Consider the following 21,718-nt stretch of genomic DNA (forward strand, 5'->3'; position numbering starts at 1 on the left):
ATCTAGTCTTTTATAGAAAAAGTTTACTCAGCCCTGATTTGGAGTGAGAGCCCCTGAAATAATTCAATATGTTAGTTCCCAGATGAATTTCAGTGTAGTGCGCCTACCTATTCTAACAAATCAACAATCAAGCAATAAACATTTTAGCGGCTCTCCCCATCCCCCACCTGGTGCTTCCAAGTCTGTGCCTTCAGAGCACCTCTTTTTTCAGTCTCCAAGCAGAAAGGCTCAATCTGGGTTGCAGTCTTCACCTTCTTCTCTGGCAGGTTAATGGTGTCAAAATGAGGCAAAGGAAGTGCCTTAAACTTGGGCACCTAATAGAAAAGAAAACATAAGATTTAAGATAAGGCCTCTCTCACCAGAAAGCAATAGCTGCTCCAGAATATTTGGATGAATCTGAAAAACAGGAAAGGCCAGTTTTCAAAGCAGCATGGTGTAGCAGAAAAAGTAATGGGGTCAAAAGGAAATCTACGTTTTCCTACCAATATCGCCAATAACTGGCAGAATGATCATAGGCAAGTCACTTAACTTCCTTGTACCAGAAGGGTTATGAAAATTACTTGCCCTATTTCTACTCATAAAATTCTTAGAGGAATCAAAGGAAGTCAGTGATTTTCTAGTTAAAAGTGCAAAATCAGAGATTATCTTTGAGAGATCAAAGAATAGTATTCTGCTACTTACAGAAATGGAAACACCTACCTCTTCTTTCTGCAGTTCTTTTATTTTCTTCTCCTTCTGTAACTGACGTTCTTTGTCCCGAGAATCAAAAGAGAAAGCGCATATTTCCACGGTTCTTGCCTCTGAGATTTGGGGCTTAAAAGGCACCCCATAATGTGGCACAGGTAAAGCTCTTATCACTACCGGCTCTTCCTCTTCCTAAGAGAAAAATTGCAGTCTAGAAACAAGACTCCTCACCCTCTCTCACCTCCTTAGAATGGGGAGTCAGAGGACATTATATGAAAGAAGTCATTAATTAAGGCAAGTCACTCAACCTCTTGGGTGTCTTAGCTTACTTTTCTATCAAAGAGGGATAATATCTAAGTCACCTACCAATTCACAGGGGTGAGACCAATGTGAAAGCATTTGATAAAGGACTAACACAATTACTCTTCAAGGATCTAATGTTTTTCACAGGAAGGTTGTAAAAACTAAATGAGATCAAACAGTGTGAATAAAATGAAGAACAGAAGAAAGGTACTAACCAAGCATATACCTTGGCCTCTTCTTTGATCCAGCCTCTAAGACTCCACTAAAACCTGTGACTGGGAGTTAATGGTTGCCAAACCCAGAATAGACGGAAGTAAGTTGTTTGGGTTCAAGCTGGTAACATAAGATTACTGTGTATTTTAGTTTTAAGTGAACCTTAAAAAGGCTTGTGCTTGAGATCTGCTATAAAATTACCCTAACTCTGAATATTTATAGATAAAATGGGAGATGTAACAAGAAACTAGCCTGATCAATGACAGTTTATGTATTCCAATTTCATAAACCATCACCACACAACCCTTGGGTTAATGGAGATAGTTCAGGGTGGATGCAATGGCTTAGTATGAATTTTAAAAGTCCCTCAGCAAATGATGACAATAGCTCAGGCAAAATAGAGAATAGGGCTTGGCAACTTTTGATCCATGTTACAACAGGTCGATTTTCAATGCCATAGAAATGGACAAGCCTCCAATAAGTTACAACCAGTTACCACTGACAGCCAGAAGATTCATACCCTTACCAACATTATCCTTACCCATACCCTTGCTCCTCTTGGAGGAGCAAAAAAGATGATCAAATGTTCATACCCATTGTTAAAGACAACTCCAAACAAGAGTGCCTTTGAATTCCATTAAGTTTAAGAAAGAGTAATGCTTTGATTATGCAGAAGGACGAAGAAACTCCCTATCCCAGGGAATCACCTCATCTTCTTTGGTAGGCAATCGGACTCTGTTCTTCAATGCAAAGGCCGGTGACTTGGGGACAGTGACTGGAAGTACTTTCTTTTCAGGAACACCCTGGAAGGAGTAAGCAACTCAATCAGACAGCCCAGAACAATCTCCACGAGGCTGTGTGATAAGATTAAATCCCTTTCTTAAAAGGAAGTTCATATACCAGGACACAAAAAAAGGCTAGTATTTCAGTATTGTTGTTTACCCAATTAAGACAAAGGCATATCTGGTATACAGTAGCACTCCAAAGGTGGATTATTATGACAGATGAGCAGCAAATAACAAGGACATAGTTTGAGTTGTATATTTAGTAAAAATAAGATTCATCGAAATCTTTTTTGGTATTTATGAGAAATACTCACCATAACAGAAAACAAACTAATGCCAATATTGTATTGTTTCTCTCCCTTTCTATACCCCAATCTCTCAAAAACAACATCAAAAAAGACTTCCAAATATATCTAGGATCAGAATAAATACTGTCCATTCTATTAAACCTATTTCACATTCAGCTCCACAATGAGAACTTATGTTCAAAAACATTACCCTCAAAAGGCAAATGGGAAAAGGTATTGGGCAAGGGCTTTTTAAATTTCCTTTTGCCAAATAAATGGGCAAAGAACAAGAACAAGCAGTTCGCAAAGACATACAGGAGGCTCAATTTCAATAATTTTCAAAAATATAAATTAAAACATGGTATTTTCACCTGTAAGACTGAGTAATATTTAAAACACTGATTAAGGGACCAGCCTGTTGGCATAGGGTTAAGTTCAGCATGCTCCACTCCGGTGGCACAGGTTCGCAGGTTCGGATCCTGGGTGCAGACATACACCACTCATCAAGCCATACTGTGGTGGCGTCCCACATACAAAATAGAGTAAGATGGGCACAGATGTTAGCTCAGGGCCACTCTTCCTCAAGCAAAAAGAGGAAGATTGGCAACAGGTGTTAGCTCAGGGCCAATCTTCCTCACCAAAAAAAAACACAAGAAAACTGATCACTACCATTGCTGGCATGTGTGGATAGAAGTGGGCACTCACATACAGTTGGGTAAAGGTACAGGTTATAAATTGGTACAAGCTTTGGGAATTAGCTATTAAATTTTTAAATGGTCATATTCTTTCACCCAATATTATACCTCTAGTATTTGATCTCTTGTTTAGTTTAGTTTAGTTTTTAGGTATATTTCAATACAACATTTTTTTAAAAGCATAAAAAGTTGTAAAAAACTCGATTATTTATCAAGAAAGGATCAGTTAAATCCTTTCTTAAATTATAGCATATCCACACGATATTATATAGCCATCAAAAAGAATAAAATAAATCTTTTATTACTGACATAGAACAGTGTTCATAATATTGAGGGGGAAGAGACAAGTTGCTGAGACAAAGAATACTGTGTGTGTGTGTGTGTGTGTGTGTGTGTGTGTGTGTGTGTGTGTGTGTTTAAAATGTTATATAACTAATTTAAGCATAGAAAATAAAATCTGGAAAGAACACCAAAGTATTAACTCTCATATCTCTTTGAGAGGGAAGTGAGAGGCATTTAATTTTCTATCTTCCATAATTCTAATACATTCAACTACTCCAAAGATTTTTTCCTTCATAATTCCAAAACACTGCCAACATTTCAAATCCTTGCAGACTGAATTACACGTACCATCCTGTGCACATCATTCAAAACTAACACATTTTAGAAAGTTGTTCCATAAGCATTTTTTGATTCTCATAGAATTTATACTCTATCACAAATCTGGCAATTAATCCTAACTGCAAAATGGTATCTCTTGGGCTGTTGTTTTGAATGACGTGTATGATCAGATCAATTAAAAAAAAAAAATCAAAACAACCCTGAGACATCCTCAGTAACTCCTTATTTGTTACACTCACGTGCATATGCTACCCCTATCAACTCCCTATTCTGCTCCCTCTCTAATTCTTCACTGCCCTACCATAGGCCACATCATTGATTGCCTGTGCCATTTCACTAGCCTGCTAATTGTCTTTCAGCTTCTCTTCTCATTCCTCCAATCCATCTTCTGTATATAGTCAGAATCATTTTTCTAAAACGCATCTCATCACGTTACTTCCTGACTTAAAATTCTTTAATGGCTCCTATTGTATGCCCACAACAGTATAACAAATTCCTTGGCATGAAATACAAGGCCCTTCATAATCTGGCACCCTGCCTGACTCTCCAGCCTTCTCTCTCACCCCTCTTTACACATCGCCCTCCAACCACGATGAACTACTGGCAGCTGTCAAAATGTAACACTGGTTCTCAGCTTAGTACCTTTGCTTGTGCTTTCTCTCTCTCTCTGAAACGCCCTGGCTGCTTGGAAGCACCTAACCCTTCTTTTCAAGCCTCCACTGAAGCCTCTTCTAAAGGCTTTCAATAGATCTCTCCACTCCTAGAACCTATAGAACTGACCTCTCTCTCTCCTGTATATAGTTCTATCACAGTACATACAAAACTTCACTGCACTTGTCTACTTAGATGGTCATCTCCTCCTGCTAGCATATGAGTGCTTCGAGAGTGAGGACTGTTATTCCATTAATCCCTAGCACCTAACATAGACCTTGGCAAGTATAAGGCATTCAGTAAATGTTTGCTGAATGAATGTAGTAAGAATGAATAACAGAATTTATATCTTGGACTCTAAGACTCTTGGACTCTAATTTATACCATGGGAGACTTCTTAATCCCAACAACATTGCAACTGCTCAAAACATGTTTGGAATGTCTTTCTTGGAGTGGCTTTCAAAGCCAGTTTTTAGGCTATATAAGGTAGTTGCTTAATCTTTACTTTTTCGGGTTTTTTTTGCTGAGGAAGATTTGCCCTGAGATAACATCTGTTGCCAATCCTCCTCTATTTCGTATGTGAGTAGCCGCTACATGATGGCCGCTGACAAGTGGTGTAGGTATGTGCCCGGGAACTGAACCTGGGCCACCAAGGCAGAGCACACCGAACTTAACCACTAGGCCACTGGGCTGACCCTACTCAATCTTTACTTTTAATTTAAAAAACTGTTTCCAGATCTATTATCCTGGATTACTCAGAAGTTTTAGTTCCAAATGACTTTAGACCAGCTCCTAAAAGCAAATTAATCTTTAAAATATGAAGATTTGCCATTGTTGAAGAGATCCGAAAGACTGTGCCACAGTATCCAAGTGGCTTTTCCGAAATGCTTTGTATAATATCAATCATTGGATAGAATTTATACCCTCCGAAGGTGACCACTGTAAAGGGAATGCTCATTCTGCTGTGAAAGTTCTTATATGTTTTCTAAACAAAGTCAAGGTCACTAGCATAGTGAAATCCAACATAGCATAACTTGGAATCAGACAAAAGTCCGTGAAATGGGTTTTCAAATAATGCTTACCATAAAACAACAAAAATCTGTTGTTCTACACATCTTGGACTGGTGGGAACGTGAAGAACACCCAGCAGGGAGTCAGAGGTCTGTTCCAGTCCAGCTCTGATTCTAATCTGTATAACCTTGGGCACAGTAGATCGCTTTCTATAGAGGCATTGGGTTTTTGTTTTTGTTTTGTTCTTTTCATAAAATAATGAAAATAAATATCTAAGGACTCATTTAGTTCTAAAATATTCCCTCTTTTCCTATTTTTCCCCTCTCTATGTATCCACCCAGCAGAGACATGTGCATTTTAAAAGAAGAACAATGGAAATCTCTAATAAGTAAGCTATGAAAGAGATATTTATGAGTAGAATCAATCCTCTTAATTAGTTGGGGAAGAGGGAAAAGGGATTTATGAAAATCAACTTTGCAGCAACTATCCACCTTACACTCCCATCTCTACTGCAATCAAAGCCAACTGAGGGCCCAATCAGAAATAAAGAAAAGGAAATTGAATTTCTAGTAATAGAGGAGGCTTCTTGTTTTGCTATTTTAAGATTTTTTAGTTATAAACTCCTTGCGGGCAGGGATTTTGCCATTTGCATTTTTTGCATTTTCCACAGCACCTACATTTTGTTCAATGAACAAAAATGTTGATTAATATTACCGTCCTTATTTGTTTACATGTCAATCTGCTCTACAAGATTGTGAAAGCTTTGAGGACAACGGTTGTGTCTTATTCCATCTTTGAATACCCAAAGTCTAACACAGGCTGGTGCATTTCAGCTTGTTTTGTCACTCACTCAGTTATCCAGTATTGGAGCGCCTATGCTGTGATGCTAGGTGCTGGGGATACAGAAGTGAACAATACAGACATATACAGTCCCTACTCTCAGGGAGCTCACATTCTAGTGGAGGAAAGAGATGATGAAAAAGTAACAAACCAAGTATTTCCTGATTTTCACAGGTGCTCTGAAGAAACCTCGCAGAACGTGGAGCTAAAGGATAATGGGGGGAAGCTCCAATGGGAAGCTCATGGAAGGTATCTCTAAAGAGGTGATGTGTGGTTAGAAGAGGACAATGTGGATAGATAGAGGACACATTTAGGAAAAGCAACCCAGGAGGGGAGATGGGGGTGTTAGGGGTGAGCACTTCTCCATAAGGCAGGATATGCACCCAAGTGCCCCGGGAAAGTTCTCAGGCCTCTTCCAGAGCAGTTAGTAAATTACTGTGAAGCAATGTTATCTCAGGGAGTATGAAAAAAAAAGCTTGCTGGTCTACCCAAGTCATCCCTAAAATATCGCTACTAAAATTACTCACTGGCCTCTCTGACACCACATCCACCTCTGTGGTGCCCCAGTTCCCCATCAGATGTCGGCACCAAGTTCACATTTCACACCCTTGTGCTCCAGGCTTTCATCACTCCACCTCCGCCCGAAGAGCCCTTTTTCATCTCTGCCTCATGACCCACTGCTGCCCAAGCCCATCTCTCATCAGCCCCGTTGTCTCCTTGCCACCTATCAACCACAGTGGGAGAGCACAAGAAATACCATAAGGACACATGGAAAGAGAGCTTTGGCACCAAGGGGACATGGGTGGGGAACAACAGTGGCAGACAGACAAGCTGCATTCGGGCTATAGGAGGCAGGCTCCTCTGTTCTGCTGTAAGAGTCCAAGACTAGAAGTTAAGAGACCTGAGCTCAGCTGTGCCATCAACTTTTAAAAATATTTCCATGGGCAAACCACATTCCCTTTTCAAAGCCTTCCTTTCTGAAAAATGAAGAGAGAAGAGAATACATCTAATGTTTCCTTCTATGCTTTGCTTCTCTAGAAACCAAGAATTGAAGAGACATCATTCGAAATTTTAGTAGGGAGAGCTGCAAACAGACAGCATCAAACTCAAAAACTGCGTTTGCCAAAACAAACAATAACAGTTAGCATTGTGGGGTAGAATAATATAGGGTTTAAGGAGATGATGGGTTCCAATTCCGATTCTGCATACTAGATATCTCTTAGTGCCTCTTTCCTCATCTGAAAAAGCGGGATAAAAACAGCAGCTCTCTCTTAAGAGTTGTTATGAGAAATAAATAAGATAATCTACATAAAACACTTAATACAATGGAAGCCTGCAATAAAATGACAGTTATTACTATTAACAACATAACTGCTTATTGTATGTCAGGCACTAAGTTCTTCACAGGCACTCTCTCTAATCTACACTGCACCTAACAAATCAAAACTCCAGGGGTAGGACCCAGGAATCTGTTTATGTAATAAGATCCTCAGAGGATTCTGACAACCAGTTGGATTTGGCACTTCCCTCCAGCACACCACATCAATTCAGCCGCATCTTACTTACTTACCTAGTGCTTTGCTGATCTGCTTATCCAGAATTCTCAACAAGGCATAACCTGGTACAGTGACACTCTAAGACCTCACTTAACTAACTCCTAATGAATTCAAGTCACCCTTCCCCACTTACCACTTCACCAGAGCATTTCCAAAGTGCAACAAACTGCCAAACCAATTTCTTAAACCAGTGTTTCTAAAAATCATCAGGCGTGACTGGTGATATGGTAGAGGATGTTAGGTGGGTTATGGACTTTTTAAAAATAATCACATATTTTCCTAAGAACCTTCTGTTTTAATACAAGAGCATGGACCCTGGAACCGTACTACCCAGATTCACATTCCAGCTCTATCATTGGCTAGTTTGTGATCTTGGGCAAGTTATTTAACCTCTATGTTTCCTAACTGTAAAACGGAGTGATAATAGTACCTATAGTGTCTACCTATAGAGTTATTATGAGAATTAAGTAAGTTATTATATAAAGTAAAGAGCTTAGACTAAAACTTGGCACACAACAAGCTTTATATAAATATTAGCTATTATTGTTGTTATTTATGGCAAAAAGTATCAGCTTTCCATTTAAATGTTGCCTTTAAAATTATTTTAGGGCCGGCCCCGTGGCTTAGCGGTTAAGTGCTCGCGCTCTGCTGCTGGCGGCCCAGGTTCGGATCCCAGGCGCGCACCGACACGCCACTTCTCCGGCTATGCTGAGGCCGCGTCCCACATACAGCAACTAGAAGGATGTGCAGCTGTGACATACAACTATCTACTGGGGCTTTGGGGGGAAAAAAAATAAATAAATAAAATCTTTAAAAAAATAAATGTTGCCTTTAAAATTATTTTAAAAATGAGTTGAATTTAAGAATATATAAAGTCAATATTGGTATATGAGATACAAGGATATAGTAAAAATAGAGAGGGTGGTATGTTAATTAAATAAAAAACAAAAACTTATAGCATGGGGAAGAGCCAGGAGCTTAGAGAAAAAGATGTTATTAAAAGCAAGGTGCCAAATGAATGTTACAGAAGCCTTGAGGAAGTCATTTTTCTTCTCTGGGCCTCTGTTTTTTTAGTGTGTAAAATTGAAACATTAAGCCCTTCTGACTCTAGGATTCTGAAGTTTGCATATGACCTACATTTCCCTTGCTGTATGCAGAACATTGTTTCCTCAGCAGGTAATGACAAAGGCAGCACAGTTCTTGGAGACCAATCACTTGGGTGGGGAGAGGTTTCTTGAAAGTTTATGTAACAGAGTTTGGCCTATAGTACATGTGCATCAGAGCAAAAAAAAAGAAAACAGTAAAAAGCATTGTAAATAGAAAAGAGGTCTCACATGCAGAAAGCTCTCAATTGAAAGAAGAGGGGAAGAACCATTTCTAAGCATTATTATGCTTTTTTAAAGTCTGGAAAATATAACTTCAGATTGCTTCTGACTTAGTGCTAAGAAAACAGAATATACAAAACTAAGTAGTGCTAAGAAAATAGAATATACAAAACTAAGTCCCCAGTTGAAGGCAATATTTTGGTACACAGCTTCACTTAAAACCATGGTGACTCTAAAGGACAAGCAAAAAGAAAGAGGACAGAAAAACAGACTTCCTCTAGTGGCTGGACATAAGCCAATCCAAATTAGGGAGAGACGGTGTTTCCCCATCAGCATGGAAATACATCTAAACACCATCACTGCACTTATGCAGGTGAACTCCATTACTTAACTTTGACTGTGGCATCTCTTCCTGATTGTACATTTTCTCTAAAAACGTGACAGTGAGCCCACCATCAAACTACAACCCACTTCTCTAATCTAGTTTCTGGTTGCTCCTCTTGATCAACTTCTTTTTCTTTTGTGCCTCAACTGCCTCATCTGAAACTGCTGATAATTAGAGTAAACCACCTGAAAGAGTTGTGGTCAAAATGAATGGGTTTATATATGAAAAGGGCTTAGAGCAGCACCTGGCACAAAGTGCAAGTGTCAGCTATTATGACAGTGACAACAACATGATGATGACAACGATGACTACTACACACTGTCAAGGCTCAGGTCAAATGCTTCCGCCTCCACAAAGCGTTCCCTGAACGTTTTATCAGGAAGAAATCGTCTCCTTTGAATTCCTGTAGTATTTTTAACTGTATCTCTCTTAGAACACTTATGTCTCATTTTATATTACTTAAACATATGTTGTCTCCCTTACTGGACTTTAAGTTTCCTGAGAGCAAAATCCACCTCTGATATGTCTTTTTATCACCTACAGCTCCTAGTATGATGCCCTGATTATAGCATCTACTTGAACATTTGTGAATGGGTGGATATTTCGTCATGAGCAGGGCACTTCTGCCAGTTTGCAGAACCTCAACCATTCTTACCACAACATCTTCCAAGATCTTAGTAGGGCAAGGTCTGGAATGAAATTCAAAGTGTTCATCCTCTGATTTCTTCTTTGACTCTCGCTCTTGGATTCTCTTCTCAATTTCCAAATCAAAGCCAAGAGGCTGAGTAGGTGGCTTCACAGGCGGTTTCTTGGGCAAGATGGGCCCACCTTCAAGAATTCTGGGATCAAGTTCCCGTGCTTTGAATTTGTATCTGGTAAGGTAAGAGTTTAAATGACAACCACAAAAAAAATTTTTTTAATAAGATGAAAACGACACAAACAACAAAGTAGGCCAAAAACAGAAAAATAATAATTAAGATAACCCATCTTGTACAGCAAAATTTCAGTTCTCTCCATAGCCCTTATTTCTACCTCTAGAGCAAAGAATAAATGAGACAGTTCTAATATTCTCACTACTTTAAAGATTGGGGGTTTTCTTCACAGAGGAAGCTCCCCCTTCTCAAAAGAAGTATAAAAAGGAATGGAAGGAGGATACAGGAGACAAACTCCAGTACTCCACATTAAGTCCAGTTTCCTCCACTGACAGCAGCTATAAGAATCCCTTGGGTAGCCATAAAAGGGTGGGATCTACCTAAACTCACCTCAAAGGATACTCCTTAATTGGAATCCTAAGTAAGTTCTCCCACCCCAACCTCTGCCTTAGTTTTTTACCAGTTTACACTCTAGGACATCGCCATTTTCCCACTTTCAATCCTCTAATCATAGAGGCAGGGGCACAGCCTACAGATCCTCTAACTCAAATGTCATAAATTCTCATGGCAAGAAAAATAGCAACTGTCCCCCTTATACTGAAAAGAAAGTAGACAGGTTCTTGGAATTCTTCCTCAAATACTGCCAAATACTGGGACTTACTGTTGCAGTTTCTCAAGCTCCTCGGCCTCCTGTTCTGCTGCACTTTTGCAGGTCACAGGCCTTGCACGCTGTTTGGTTTGCAGCACGGGAGTCTGTGGGTCTCTGGATATCTTGGCCACAGCAGATTTGGAGGGTAACAGAGCTGTAAACCAAAGTGACAGACATTCACCTAGCTCCCCAAGACGCCATTTACCTGTAGGTGCTGACTCAGCTAGGCAGCCCAGAGATGCCAAACCACAGAGTGGCTGGCCCTCCACTCAGCTCAGGTCACGTCAGTCAACCTGACAAATATTCAGTCCCTTCTTCTCTATCACTCTTTACTGAAGGGTATGATGAGCCTTTGGGTAAAGTCTGCTATCATCTTCTGAACTTAAAATCTATTCATGTCTGAGGGATTCCTTATCGCTGCACAGGTCTGTATTTCCTTTCTACTGACAATGCCAACTATTTTGCTTGTTATTGACAAATAAGATTTTTTTTTTTCTTTGTGAGGAAGATCAGCCCTGAGCTAACATCTGATGCCAATCCTCCTCTTTTTGCTGAGGAAGCCTGGCCCTGAGCTAACATCCATGCCCATCCTCCTCCACGTTATATGGGATGCCGCCACAGCATGGCCCGACAAGCAGTGCGTCGGTGCATGCCCGGGATCTGAACCTGCAAACCCCGGGCTGCCGCAGCGGAGGGCGCACACTTAACCACTTGCGCCACTGGGCTGGCCCCAACAAATAAGATTTTTGCTTATTCCAGCTTTAAAATAAGGCCTTTCCAAGTAATATCTCCCAATTTTATAAACTCTCTAAAAGCATGTACATCAAAGTATCAAGACCACCTCTCACAGAAAGTAAATGCAGAAAATAAAAAAACTAGGTCAAAGTATCAATATTAAGACTATCACCACCACTCAGAGAAAATATTGATTTACCTGGCGAGGGGCAACCTTATCAATTTTCATAATTATATAAAATGAATCCTCTAATTTAGATCTTATCACATAAGATAAGAAGATAGAAACCAAATCTATTTATTTTATAAATAAGCCAGGCTTCAAGTATACATATAACCATTATTTAGCTAGAACTGTACAAAGTTTTAAATAAAAATTGCAGAAAATAATTTTTCTTTCTATTTGCCAGGACTGGGATTCTAGGAGCAGGGCATATCAGACTCTAAGAGTCATATATTATTTGAAAAGTCACGTTTAATATTTAAATTTCCATTAGGATAAAAAAAGACATTTCATTATTTTCATAATATAAAATTTGACAAATGGCTATTGGAACATAATAACAATACTAAGAAATGCTGTATTTAAAGGAACTTGTCTGGCTACCTAACACAGCACTAAAAGAGGCCTGTGCAAGGGCCTAGAAAAAACAGACTTTCAAAGCCAAAATGACCAGATTCTTCTTTAACCAGAATACTAGCCCTATACTCTTGACAACTATTTTATACCACTTCCATTTCTCAAACTTCTTTACCCTCCTTCTTATAGTAATTATTTTCATAATGGTAGAAGTCTTTAGATTAGAACCCTCTCGTCTGTTCACCACCAAATCTACAAATCCACCAGATTTGCACCCACTCCTCTCACTCTTCCACCTCCATTCAAAGAATAACCACTCCTCCTGTGCTAAGTATCCCTTCCCTACCAGCCTGCACAGAGACTTAATCATTGGTTATCCCCTTTCTCTCCTGTATCTTCCACTCCTTTCTCTGTCAGGGACTTAGCATACAGACATGCTCTACCCATCTCCCACTCCCTTGACTCTAACAGCTCACTCCACATTCATAGCACTTACATAGTCTGTAATGATCTATTTCTCTCTCTCACCGAATTAGAAATTCGATGTTGAGTAGCACTAAGTCCATTTTGTTTACTTCTATACCCCCTACACCCAACACAGTGCCTGGTGTCTATTGGTAAAAAAAATGTGTTGAGTTACTGAACAAAAAGCACACAACCTTGAATGAATGGAATGTCTTCATTTTCTATAGGTAAGTAAATGCACTGTGACACTTTGACACATAGCAAAGATAGCCTTGATGTGTAACGACATCTCAGGTTACCTTAATTCCTCTTTGGCCAATTACTGACCAGAAGGATCAAAGTGGTTGATGGTTATAAGTGGACAGATAGCAGGGTGGTTTGAGAAATGCTCAACTATACATTTGAAGTCTGTATACAGGCACATACCATACTTTAGTTCAAAAGCTAGGATTTCAACTAAAGGCAAATTTGTGCCTAAGATGTAAGCAAAGGGAGTTCTAGAGGAGGCTCCAGCCAGCTTTGATATTGGTAAGAAACTTACGTATTTCATCCTTCTTGCTCCTCAAGTGATATCTGTTAGGGGTTCGTTTATGGAAGGCTTCAACCTGCTGTGCAAGGGGCACATAGGTAGAAGCTGTTTCATCAAATGTTCTTTTCTTTCCTTGGGACAGGTTGAAAGGCTTAATAACGGTGCATCCCTTAATCACTCCAGCCTGTAAAGAAAGAGGTTGTTCCCCAAATGAAGTGTTATAGAAGAGCTCACATCTACCACAAGCCATATATTCAGCACAGAGGATCAAAAGAAAAGGGTCTGCATAAAGCCAAGATTATTATTCTTAAGTTTGCCAGTCCTTGAGCAAGGGTTATTCCCATCTCTATTCCCATCTCTCTCTCTTCTTTTTTTTTTTTTTTTTTTTTGGTGAGGAAGATTGGCCCTGAGCTAACATCTGTGCCCATCTTCCTCTATTTTGTATATGGGTCACTGCCACAGCATGGCTTGATGAGTGGTGTAGGTCCACACCCGGGATCTGAACCCATGAGCCTGGGCCGCTGAAGCGGAGTATGCCAAACTTAACCACTACGGCACCGAGCTAGCCCCAATTCCCATCTTTTAAAGAGGGAGAGAAAGGACCTAGCACTTAACAAATTGTCTGTTCTACAACAGTACATAAGGTGATTTTTCCCAAGCATGTTAATGTTTTGAAGCAATCAAGAGCAACTTTTCTTAGAATTAGAAGGAAAAGAAAGCTGCAAAAGTATCCCACCACAAATCCCATTAAAAAAATTGATTGGGCTTCTAGGTCTAGATCAGGTCAGGTAGTCGTCAGATCTCTCCACACATCCTCCCCAAAACTGACTGATGAAGAAGCCTACTCCTTGGATCATTAGTTTTTATAAAATTGGTCTCTGATTGGAAACACTCTTCAAGCACCTATGTCACAAAGGAAGAAATACAACCCCAGGGTTTAAGACTGCAAAAGACTGACTCCAACAAACGACGCTGCTGACTGCAAACGCAAGGAGAAATTCTTAGTATTAGAATTTTTATTTAGGAGTGTTACTGTTTTTGTTAGTGCTCTGGTAACAAAACCGCACAGGATTTAAGTGGTCTGCCCCAACCTCGTTTTTCCCATAAACCCTCTCATATTTTGTATACAATTTTGCAGACACAAGATTTTTTTAAGAATTTTGTAACAGCAAAGCTGTAACAAGACTGTACCTACAATTTGCCACATATAATTCTATGTGTTTTATGTACATTCTCAATTCAGTTTTCACAGCAACTTGGTAGATCCTTCCCAGAGAGATAGACTGATTTATCTAAGGTCACACAGCTAACAGAGGATTTAGATCTATCTTAAATCAAAAACATACCCTTCTCTCAATTGTATTTTTTTTTTTTTTTTTGTGAGGAGATCAGCCCTGTGCTAACATCCGCCAATCCTCCTCTTTTTTTGCCGAGGAAGATGGCCCTGGGCTAACATCCGTGCCCATCCTCCTCCACTTTATATGGGACACCGCCACAGCATGGCTTGCCAAAGCAGTGCGTTGGTGCGCGCCCAGGATCCGAACCAGCGAACCCCGGGCCGCCGCAGCAGAGCGCGCACACCCAACCGCTTGCGCCACCGGGCCGGCCCCTCAATTGTATTTTTATAAGTAGTTACCACAAATACTACACCTGAAATCCTCACTGAATTAGTAACAAGAATATTCAATTAGTCCATCAACTTACAGGAGATGGAGGATGCTTTCGCAGTTCAGATGTAAAGTTCACTTCCTTATATTCCTCCTGGTTCTTAGGATGTTGTTTGATTCGCTCATCTGTGCGGAAGTGGAAGTCAACTGATTTGGTTACCTGGCTCACTGACTTCTTCACAGGTTGCCCTGAATGAGAAGCAGAGTAAAACACACATGTAACGCTAAGAATAGAGAAATCAGTAAATCCTTTTTCATTCAGTCCCTTTGGTATTTCTATTACCATGGATCTAACTTTGTTCACTCTTTACATATAACCCAAAACTTGAAACAGTCTTCAGGGACATGAATATATGTGCTTTATTCATTGAGTACTATTGGGTTTGAGGCCCTTCGGTCAGATGCAAAGTGTAAAGAGGTAGGAGAAGTGTAAGAGGGAAACCCTATAAACTCCAGAAGTGCTTTTCCAACCCAGTAAGCGGGCTTTAGAGCTTTGACTCCACCAATAATACCTCTGCCAGAGCAAAGCAGAACTCTGAGCCCTTCTGCTCCCTCAGTCATACTTTTCCTCCAGCTACAACTGGACTTTCTCAGCTTTCTTTTCCTCTGCCTAGGGTAAAATGGGAAAACAACAACAAAAAAGTGGCCTGCCCAACTGCTTTATCTTCTGTTTCAATCCTAGTCCCTTCTTTTTCTAATACAAAGAAAAAGAATAAGGAGGAAAAATGAAGAAGGAATTAATTCTACTTCAAGAAATGAGGGGGGCCCACGCGGTGGCGCAAGTGGTTAAGTGCACGCGCTCCACTGCGGCGGCCCAGGGTTCGCCGGTTCGGATCCCGGGTGCACACAGACCCATCGCTTGGCAAGCCATGCTGTGGCGGCGTCCCATATAAAGTGGAGGAAGATAGGCACGGATGTTAGCCCAGGGCCAGTCTTCCTCAGCAAAAAAAAAAGAGGAGGATTGGCAGATGTTAGCACAGAGCTGATCTTCCTCACCAAAAAAAAAAAAAAAAAAAATAGAAATGAGGGAAGTCCTCAGGGAAAAAGGCCTCAAAAGATGGATGTGACTTCTATGCTTAGAGATGAAGAGAAACAGCATGCTCTAAGACAGGGCTAACGTATGTAAAGCATTCTAGGGAATGATCATTGGGATATAAATGGTACCCGTGTCCAGCCTTCTAAATAAACACATCTTTTTACGCTGACTACTGACCAAGAAAGACTTTTTTTGCCTTAGAGACTTCAAAAAACCGTACACTAAGATTATGGGAAGCACCCCTCATAAATCAGACTCAACCAGAGCTGAGCTGACCTGCTCCTGCAAGAGCAAGTTTCTTGAATTCTTCATTCTTTTTCCGCATCTCCACCACCTCCTGCTGCATTTTCATTCTCTTCTCCAACTCTTGCTCCTCAGTACTTTTTAGAATCTTCCGTCTAAGTGGCAAATCAGTAAAAGAGATAAGAGAAGAAAGGACAAAGAGGCTCAATGATTCAAAATAATGTAAAGGCATTATATAGATTAGATTTTTAACCTGTGAGAAAATAACCATCAAAACCAAAAGTATTATCTAGTAAATCAATGCTGAATATGATAACACTATGAAAAAAAAAAATCAAGATGCACAGTTTGTACCAAAATATTGAAAAAATTTCAGAAAAAATAGTTAAAACAGACTATACAATATATTACAAAAGATCCATAAATTTGACTATAAAATGATTAGCTCTTATGCCAGAAGAAAAACTAAAATTAAAATACCAGTAGAATGGGGAAAACATTAGCAACAAATATGGCAAAAGGTTAATATACACAAAATATATACTGTGATAGAGAGGACAGACTTAGGAGTAAAGCCAACTATGAGTTCAAATCTCAGCCCTGTTATTTCATTTTCTGCCTATGCAATCTTGAGAAAACTATTTAACCTGAGCCTCAGTTTTCTACACTGTAAGATGAGGAATATAAATACTCATCCTCACAGAATATTTGTGACTCTTACATCAGACAATGTTTCTGAAGTACTCGACAGCAAATGTTCAATTTAAAGTAGCCATTCTTAGTAACGACAACATCGCTAAGACCACTTATAAATAAATAGAAAAGGAAACAGACAATTCACCCAAGAAGAAATATGGAAGACATGTTTATAATAACAGCAATATAACCTTGTTAGCAAACAGATAAAAATTAAAATAATTTAACACCATCAACATTATATCAATTAAATTTGAAATAATTTTAAAAGCCAAAAATAATTCAAAGCAGATGAGACAAGAAAATAAAATATTCATTCAAAGCCGATGGCACTGTAAATTCATTTCAGAAGTAAAATTGGCAATGAATATCAATAGCCATAAAACTAGTCGCACTCTTTGATCAAGGGATTTCTCGTTCCTTATCTTGAGGAGACTAAAAGAAAGGAGGAGACTCAAAGAAAAGGCTCTGCCTATAAAGATGTTCACTGATTACTTATAATAGTGAAAAACTGGAAACTGCATTTTCCACAAGAAATGGTTAAATATAATTTGATAGAATATTAACAATCTATCAAAAAAGGATAAATGTGAAGATTTCGTAGCAGTACAAGAAAAAACATATGGCAAGTGAATAAAGCAGAACTCAAAGGTTGTTTATACACTGATTGTGAAAATATTTTTTTACTTGAGTAAAGACCACAAGGGAGCTTGGCAAAATAAAAATTGTTCAATTTGGTAGTAAGAATCTTTACTTTTTTTCCTTTTATATTTTTTTTAATTTGCTTTAATAGTATATTTTTCTCAATGTTTAAGACCTGAGCACCCACCAAGACATAAAACAATTCACTTCACCATGGTTACAGCTTTAGGAGTTTCCCAAGCTCCACGTGCACCAAACAGACTGCAGACATACCCATTTGTCATTTTACTCTATTGACTCTAAAGTCTAAATTCAGGAAAGAAGCATACCTTACAGGTGGTATACAAGATACAGTATGTCTGCTCTTGACTTTCTCTGGGGAAGACTCATTCTTTTCAGAAGTATCTTGATGAGCATTGCCTTCTTCCTCTCCCTCTGGCTTCTTTTTATTGCTAGAACTTGAGTTCAAAAGGACAAAAAATATCCCCTCAATTCCCTAAAGCATACCCAGGTTCTACCCTCCTCCCCAAATCCAGCACACATAGCTTACATTTTCTCATTCTTTAGGACAACAAGCATGCTTCAACTGCAAGAGTCTTCTAATAGTATCATCAGATCATATATACCAACAACTACGATGGGTAAACTTTGAGAACACCAATAGAAGCCAATGTTAAGAATTGTCTGCTGAGGTTCAGGAGGGTGGGGAGGGATTCCAACTGCTCATCATCAAATGCACAACCGGCATTGCATAACTGGCACAAATGTATAACTGGCAGACAGCTAATTACCTTCCCAATATCTATTCCACTTTCTTTCTTATTAATACAACTCCAATTTTGTTTGGGGTGGCAACGTACAAAGGCTAAAGTATTGTACTTGCTTCAACAGCCTCTACTGCAACTAAGCAGTATCCAAGTGACACAGTTGGGCAAGCGAGATATAACAGGGGTATCTGGAAAATATCTCACTTTCGTGATATGAGTGCTGCCCTTCTTCCTTTGCCATAGCCTCCTTCTTCTTCTCTTGAACATAGATGTGATAGCTGAGATATAGCAGCTATAATGTGATAATGAGGCAACAAGCACAAGGAAGAAGCTAAGAAACATAGAGCAGCCATCTTGAGCAACAAGTATGAAAAAAAAGCTAAGACTCACAGAGATGCTGCCCTGGCATTTTTTAGTCACTGAACCAAAGCGAACAGCAACCAAACTTCTGTGAAGCAAATAAATCACTATTCTTTAAAACACTCTAGCTGAATAGGCTATTATTTACAGTAAAATACAGTCCTAACTGATAAGAATAAGAACAAGCACCGTGTATTCTGCTTGCTATTAACTATAGGAGCAAACAACAGCTTCTGTCAGTTGTGGCAGAAGCTGTGGCTACTTACACTTTCATTTTTTTGGATGGTGGAATCTCAATGATCACAGGAGTAGCACATCTCTTGGCTTTCATTTTTACATGGTGTTTTTCTTTCTGTTCCAAATCCTTCTGAGCAGAGAGTCTAACAGATCTTCTGTGTAGAGGAATTGACAAAATTTATCTGAAATGAATACATCTACTACAGATACCCAAATGTCCCTCAGAAATGTGAAAGTATGTCAAATTGCAAAGGGCTATACAAAGTTCAGCGGCATCATTTCCACCCTAAAAATCTAATCTCTTCTTGTCTTACTGATAGTTTTTGAAATTTCATCATAAAGTGTTGGTACTTAAATGTGTTTTGGTATTTATAAATTAGACCTCAATAAAGCTATTTTTTTTTTTTGAAAAGGCACTGGCAAACACCTCATACAACTCCCTCCTTTTATAGGTAAAAGTCAAAAAAGATGAAGTGACCCTGTTACATACCTAATTGCTGTCAGATTTGAAATTAGAGACCAGATCTCCTGGAAATTGACTAAGATATTTATTTTCTCCTTTTTCTTTTAGCCACACACCCCTTTTCATGTCAAAATATAACACATACCAAAAAGTACACAAAACAAAGTTAAATGATTACAAAGTGAAGACTCATGAAATCACCTAAGCTAAGAAACAAAACACTGGAAGCAGCTGCTATCTTGACTTGTTTTACAGTAATCATTACTTTTTCTTTTTTTTTTTTCTGGTGAGGAAGATCAGCCCTGAGCTAACATCCGTGCTAATCCTCCTCTTTTTTTTTGCTGAGGAAGACCGACTCTGAGCTATCATCTATTGTCAATCCTCCTCCTTTTTTTTTCCCCAAAGCCCCAGCAGATAGCTGTATGCCACAGTTGCACATCCTTCTAGTTGCTGTACGTGGGACGCGGCTTCAGCATGGCCGGAGAAGCGGTGCGTTGGTGCGCGGCCAGGATCCGAACCCGGGCCGCCAGTAGCGGAGAGCACACACTTAACCGCTACGCCACGGGGCCGGCCCCATTATTTTTTCTTTATCATTTTACCATATAAACATGCATTCCATAAACATGGTACATTAGTTTAGAAAGAAAGTAAAAAACAAACAAAAAACTTTATATGACATAATCAGACTACTATAAGTATTTTTTTCTGTCTGGTTTATTTCACTCCACATTAGGCTTATGAGATTCAACCACACTGATTCACGTAGCTTTAATTCATTGATTTTCAATGCTATATGACATTTATTGTAGGAATGTACCGCTATTTACCCAGTCTACTGTTGATTCTCCTATATGTCTCTGGGTGCACATGTGCACACATGGCTGTTGGGTATGCTAAGTCGTAAGATTGCTAGGTCATAGGACATTGGTTATGTCAACTGAAGTGTTTTCCAAAGTGCTTGTACCAATTTATGCTTACACTGGCAAGTTTATTAAAGTCTGCTTTGTTCTACATCCTCCTGAACACTTGGTGTTGTCAGATGATTTAATTTTAGCCATATTAGTTGGTGTGTAGTAGAACTTCATTGTGGTTTTAATTTGCTTTTCCCTGATTACCAGTAAGACTGAGCAACTTTTCATGTTTACTGGCCATTTGGTTATCCTCTTTCATAAAGTGCTAGTTCAAGTCTCTTGCTTGTTTTCTAGTGAGTTGTCAATCTTTCTCTAATTTATTAGTAAGAATGCTTTATGTACCATGAATATGAGCCCTTTGAAGGTCTTATGTGTTACAAATATCTTCTCCCACTATGGGGTAAGGCTTATTACTCTCTTTATAGGATCATTAGATTAGATAAATGTGCTCAAATACATCAAACCCCATCCCCATTATGGTCAGTGCTTTAACTGTGTGTATCTTATTTAAGAAATCTTTCCCTATTCCAAGGTCATGAAGATATATTCTCCTATATTTCCTAATATGAGTTTTAGCTTTCACATTTAGATCTACAATCCCCCTAGAACTGACTGTTTTATATGGAGTGAGGTAGGGGCCAATTTTCATGTTGTTCTATTTGGATATCCATTGTCCAAGCATTATTTATTGAAGGGGGTAAAAAAAACATCCTGGGGGCCGGCCCCGTGGCTTAGCGGTTAGGTGCGTGCGCTCCGCTGCCGGCGGCCCGGGTTCGGATCCCGGGTGCGCACCGAGGCACCGCTCCTCCAGCCATGCTGAGGCCGCGTCCCACATACAGCAACTAGAAGGATGTGCAGCTATGACAGACAACTACGTACTGGGGCTTTGGGGGAAAAATAAATAAATAAAATCTTTAAAAAAAAAAAAAAAAAAAAAAAAATCCTGTCCCCATAGGTCTGTAGTACCACTTTTGTCATATACCGTGTCCATATAGGCGAGAGTGAGTTACTATGTGATTCCACTAGTCTCACTGATCCTTGAGTAATACCACAAAGCTTTAATTACTGTGCTTTATAATATGTCTTGTTATCTACTAGACATTTGAAAAGTATCTTGGCTATTCTTGGACTTTTGTATTTCTGTATAAATTTTAGCATTAATTTATCAATGTCCCAAATGAAAACCATTGGGGTTTTTATGGGTATCGCACTGAATCAGATCAGTTAGAGAGAACTGACATCTTTACAATACTGAGTCTCCTAATCCATGAATATGGTATGTCCTGCCATTTATTTAGATTTTAATTTCTCTCAACACTTCCTGTATAAAAGTCCTAAACACTGTAAGACATTATTATATTTTCAATTTTTTATGCTATTGTATAGAGTACCTAATTTTTAAATCTTTATTATGGAGAATTTCAAACATATTAAAAAATGAAGAGAATAATATAATGAGCTTCCAGGTACTCATCATTCAGCTTCAAAAATTATGAACTCACAGCCAATC

The 21,718-nt window shown here is 39.1% G+C and overlaps 1 protein-coding gene across 6 annotated transcripts in view; it reads right to left on the minus strand.

The window, feature by feature from the left end:
* TPX2 (TPX2 microtubule nucleation factor) overlaps positions 1-21,718 on the minus strand; it is a 51,105-nt gene that overhangs the window by 5,190 nt on the left and 24,197 nt on the right. For all 6 annotated transcript variants that reach the window (XM_087445439.1, XM_004442494.3, XM_014796815.2 and 3 more), the window contains 10 exons: positions 18,864-18,989; positions 17,800-17,928; positions 16,166-16,287; positions 14,891-15,042; positions 13,199-13,370; positions 10,890-11,031; positions 10,012-10,228; positions 1,908-2,003; positions 700-876; positions 168-314 (listed from right to left, as the gene is read on the minus strand). In XM_087445439.1, coding sequence (XP_087301565.1) covers positions 168-314; positions 700-876; positions 1,908-2,003; positions 10,012-10,228; positions 10,890-11,031; positions 13,199-13,370; positions 14,891-15,042; positions 16,166-16,287; positions 17,800-17,928; positions 18,864-18,989 — 1,480 coding nt within the window. The remainder of the gene's footprint in view (positions 1-167; positions 315-699; positions 877-1,907; positions 2,004-10,011; positions 10,229-10,889; positions 11,032-13,198; positions 13,371-14,890; positions 15,043-16,165; positions 16,288-17,799; positions 17,929-18,863; positions 18,990-21,718) is intronic.

Source organism: Ceratotherium simum, chromosome 21 (genome assembly GCF_057802395.1).
Source record: "Ceratotherium simum simum isolate JZ-2026a chromosome 21, ASM5780239v1, whole genome shotgun sequence".
NCBI classification, from domain to species: domain Eukaryota; kingdom Metazoa; phylum Chordata; class Mammalia; order Perissodactyla; family Rhinocerotidae; genus Ceratotherium; species Ceratotherium simum.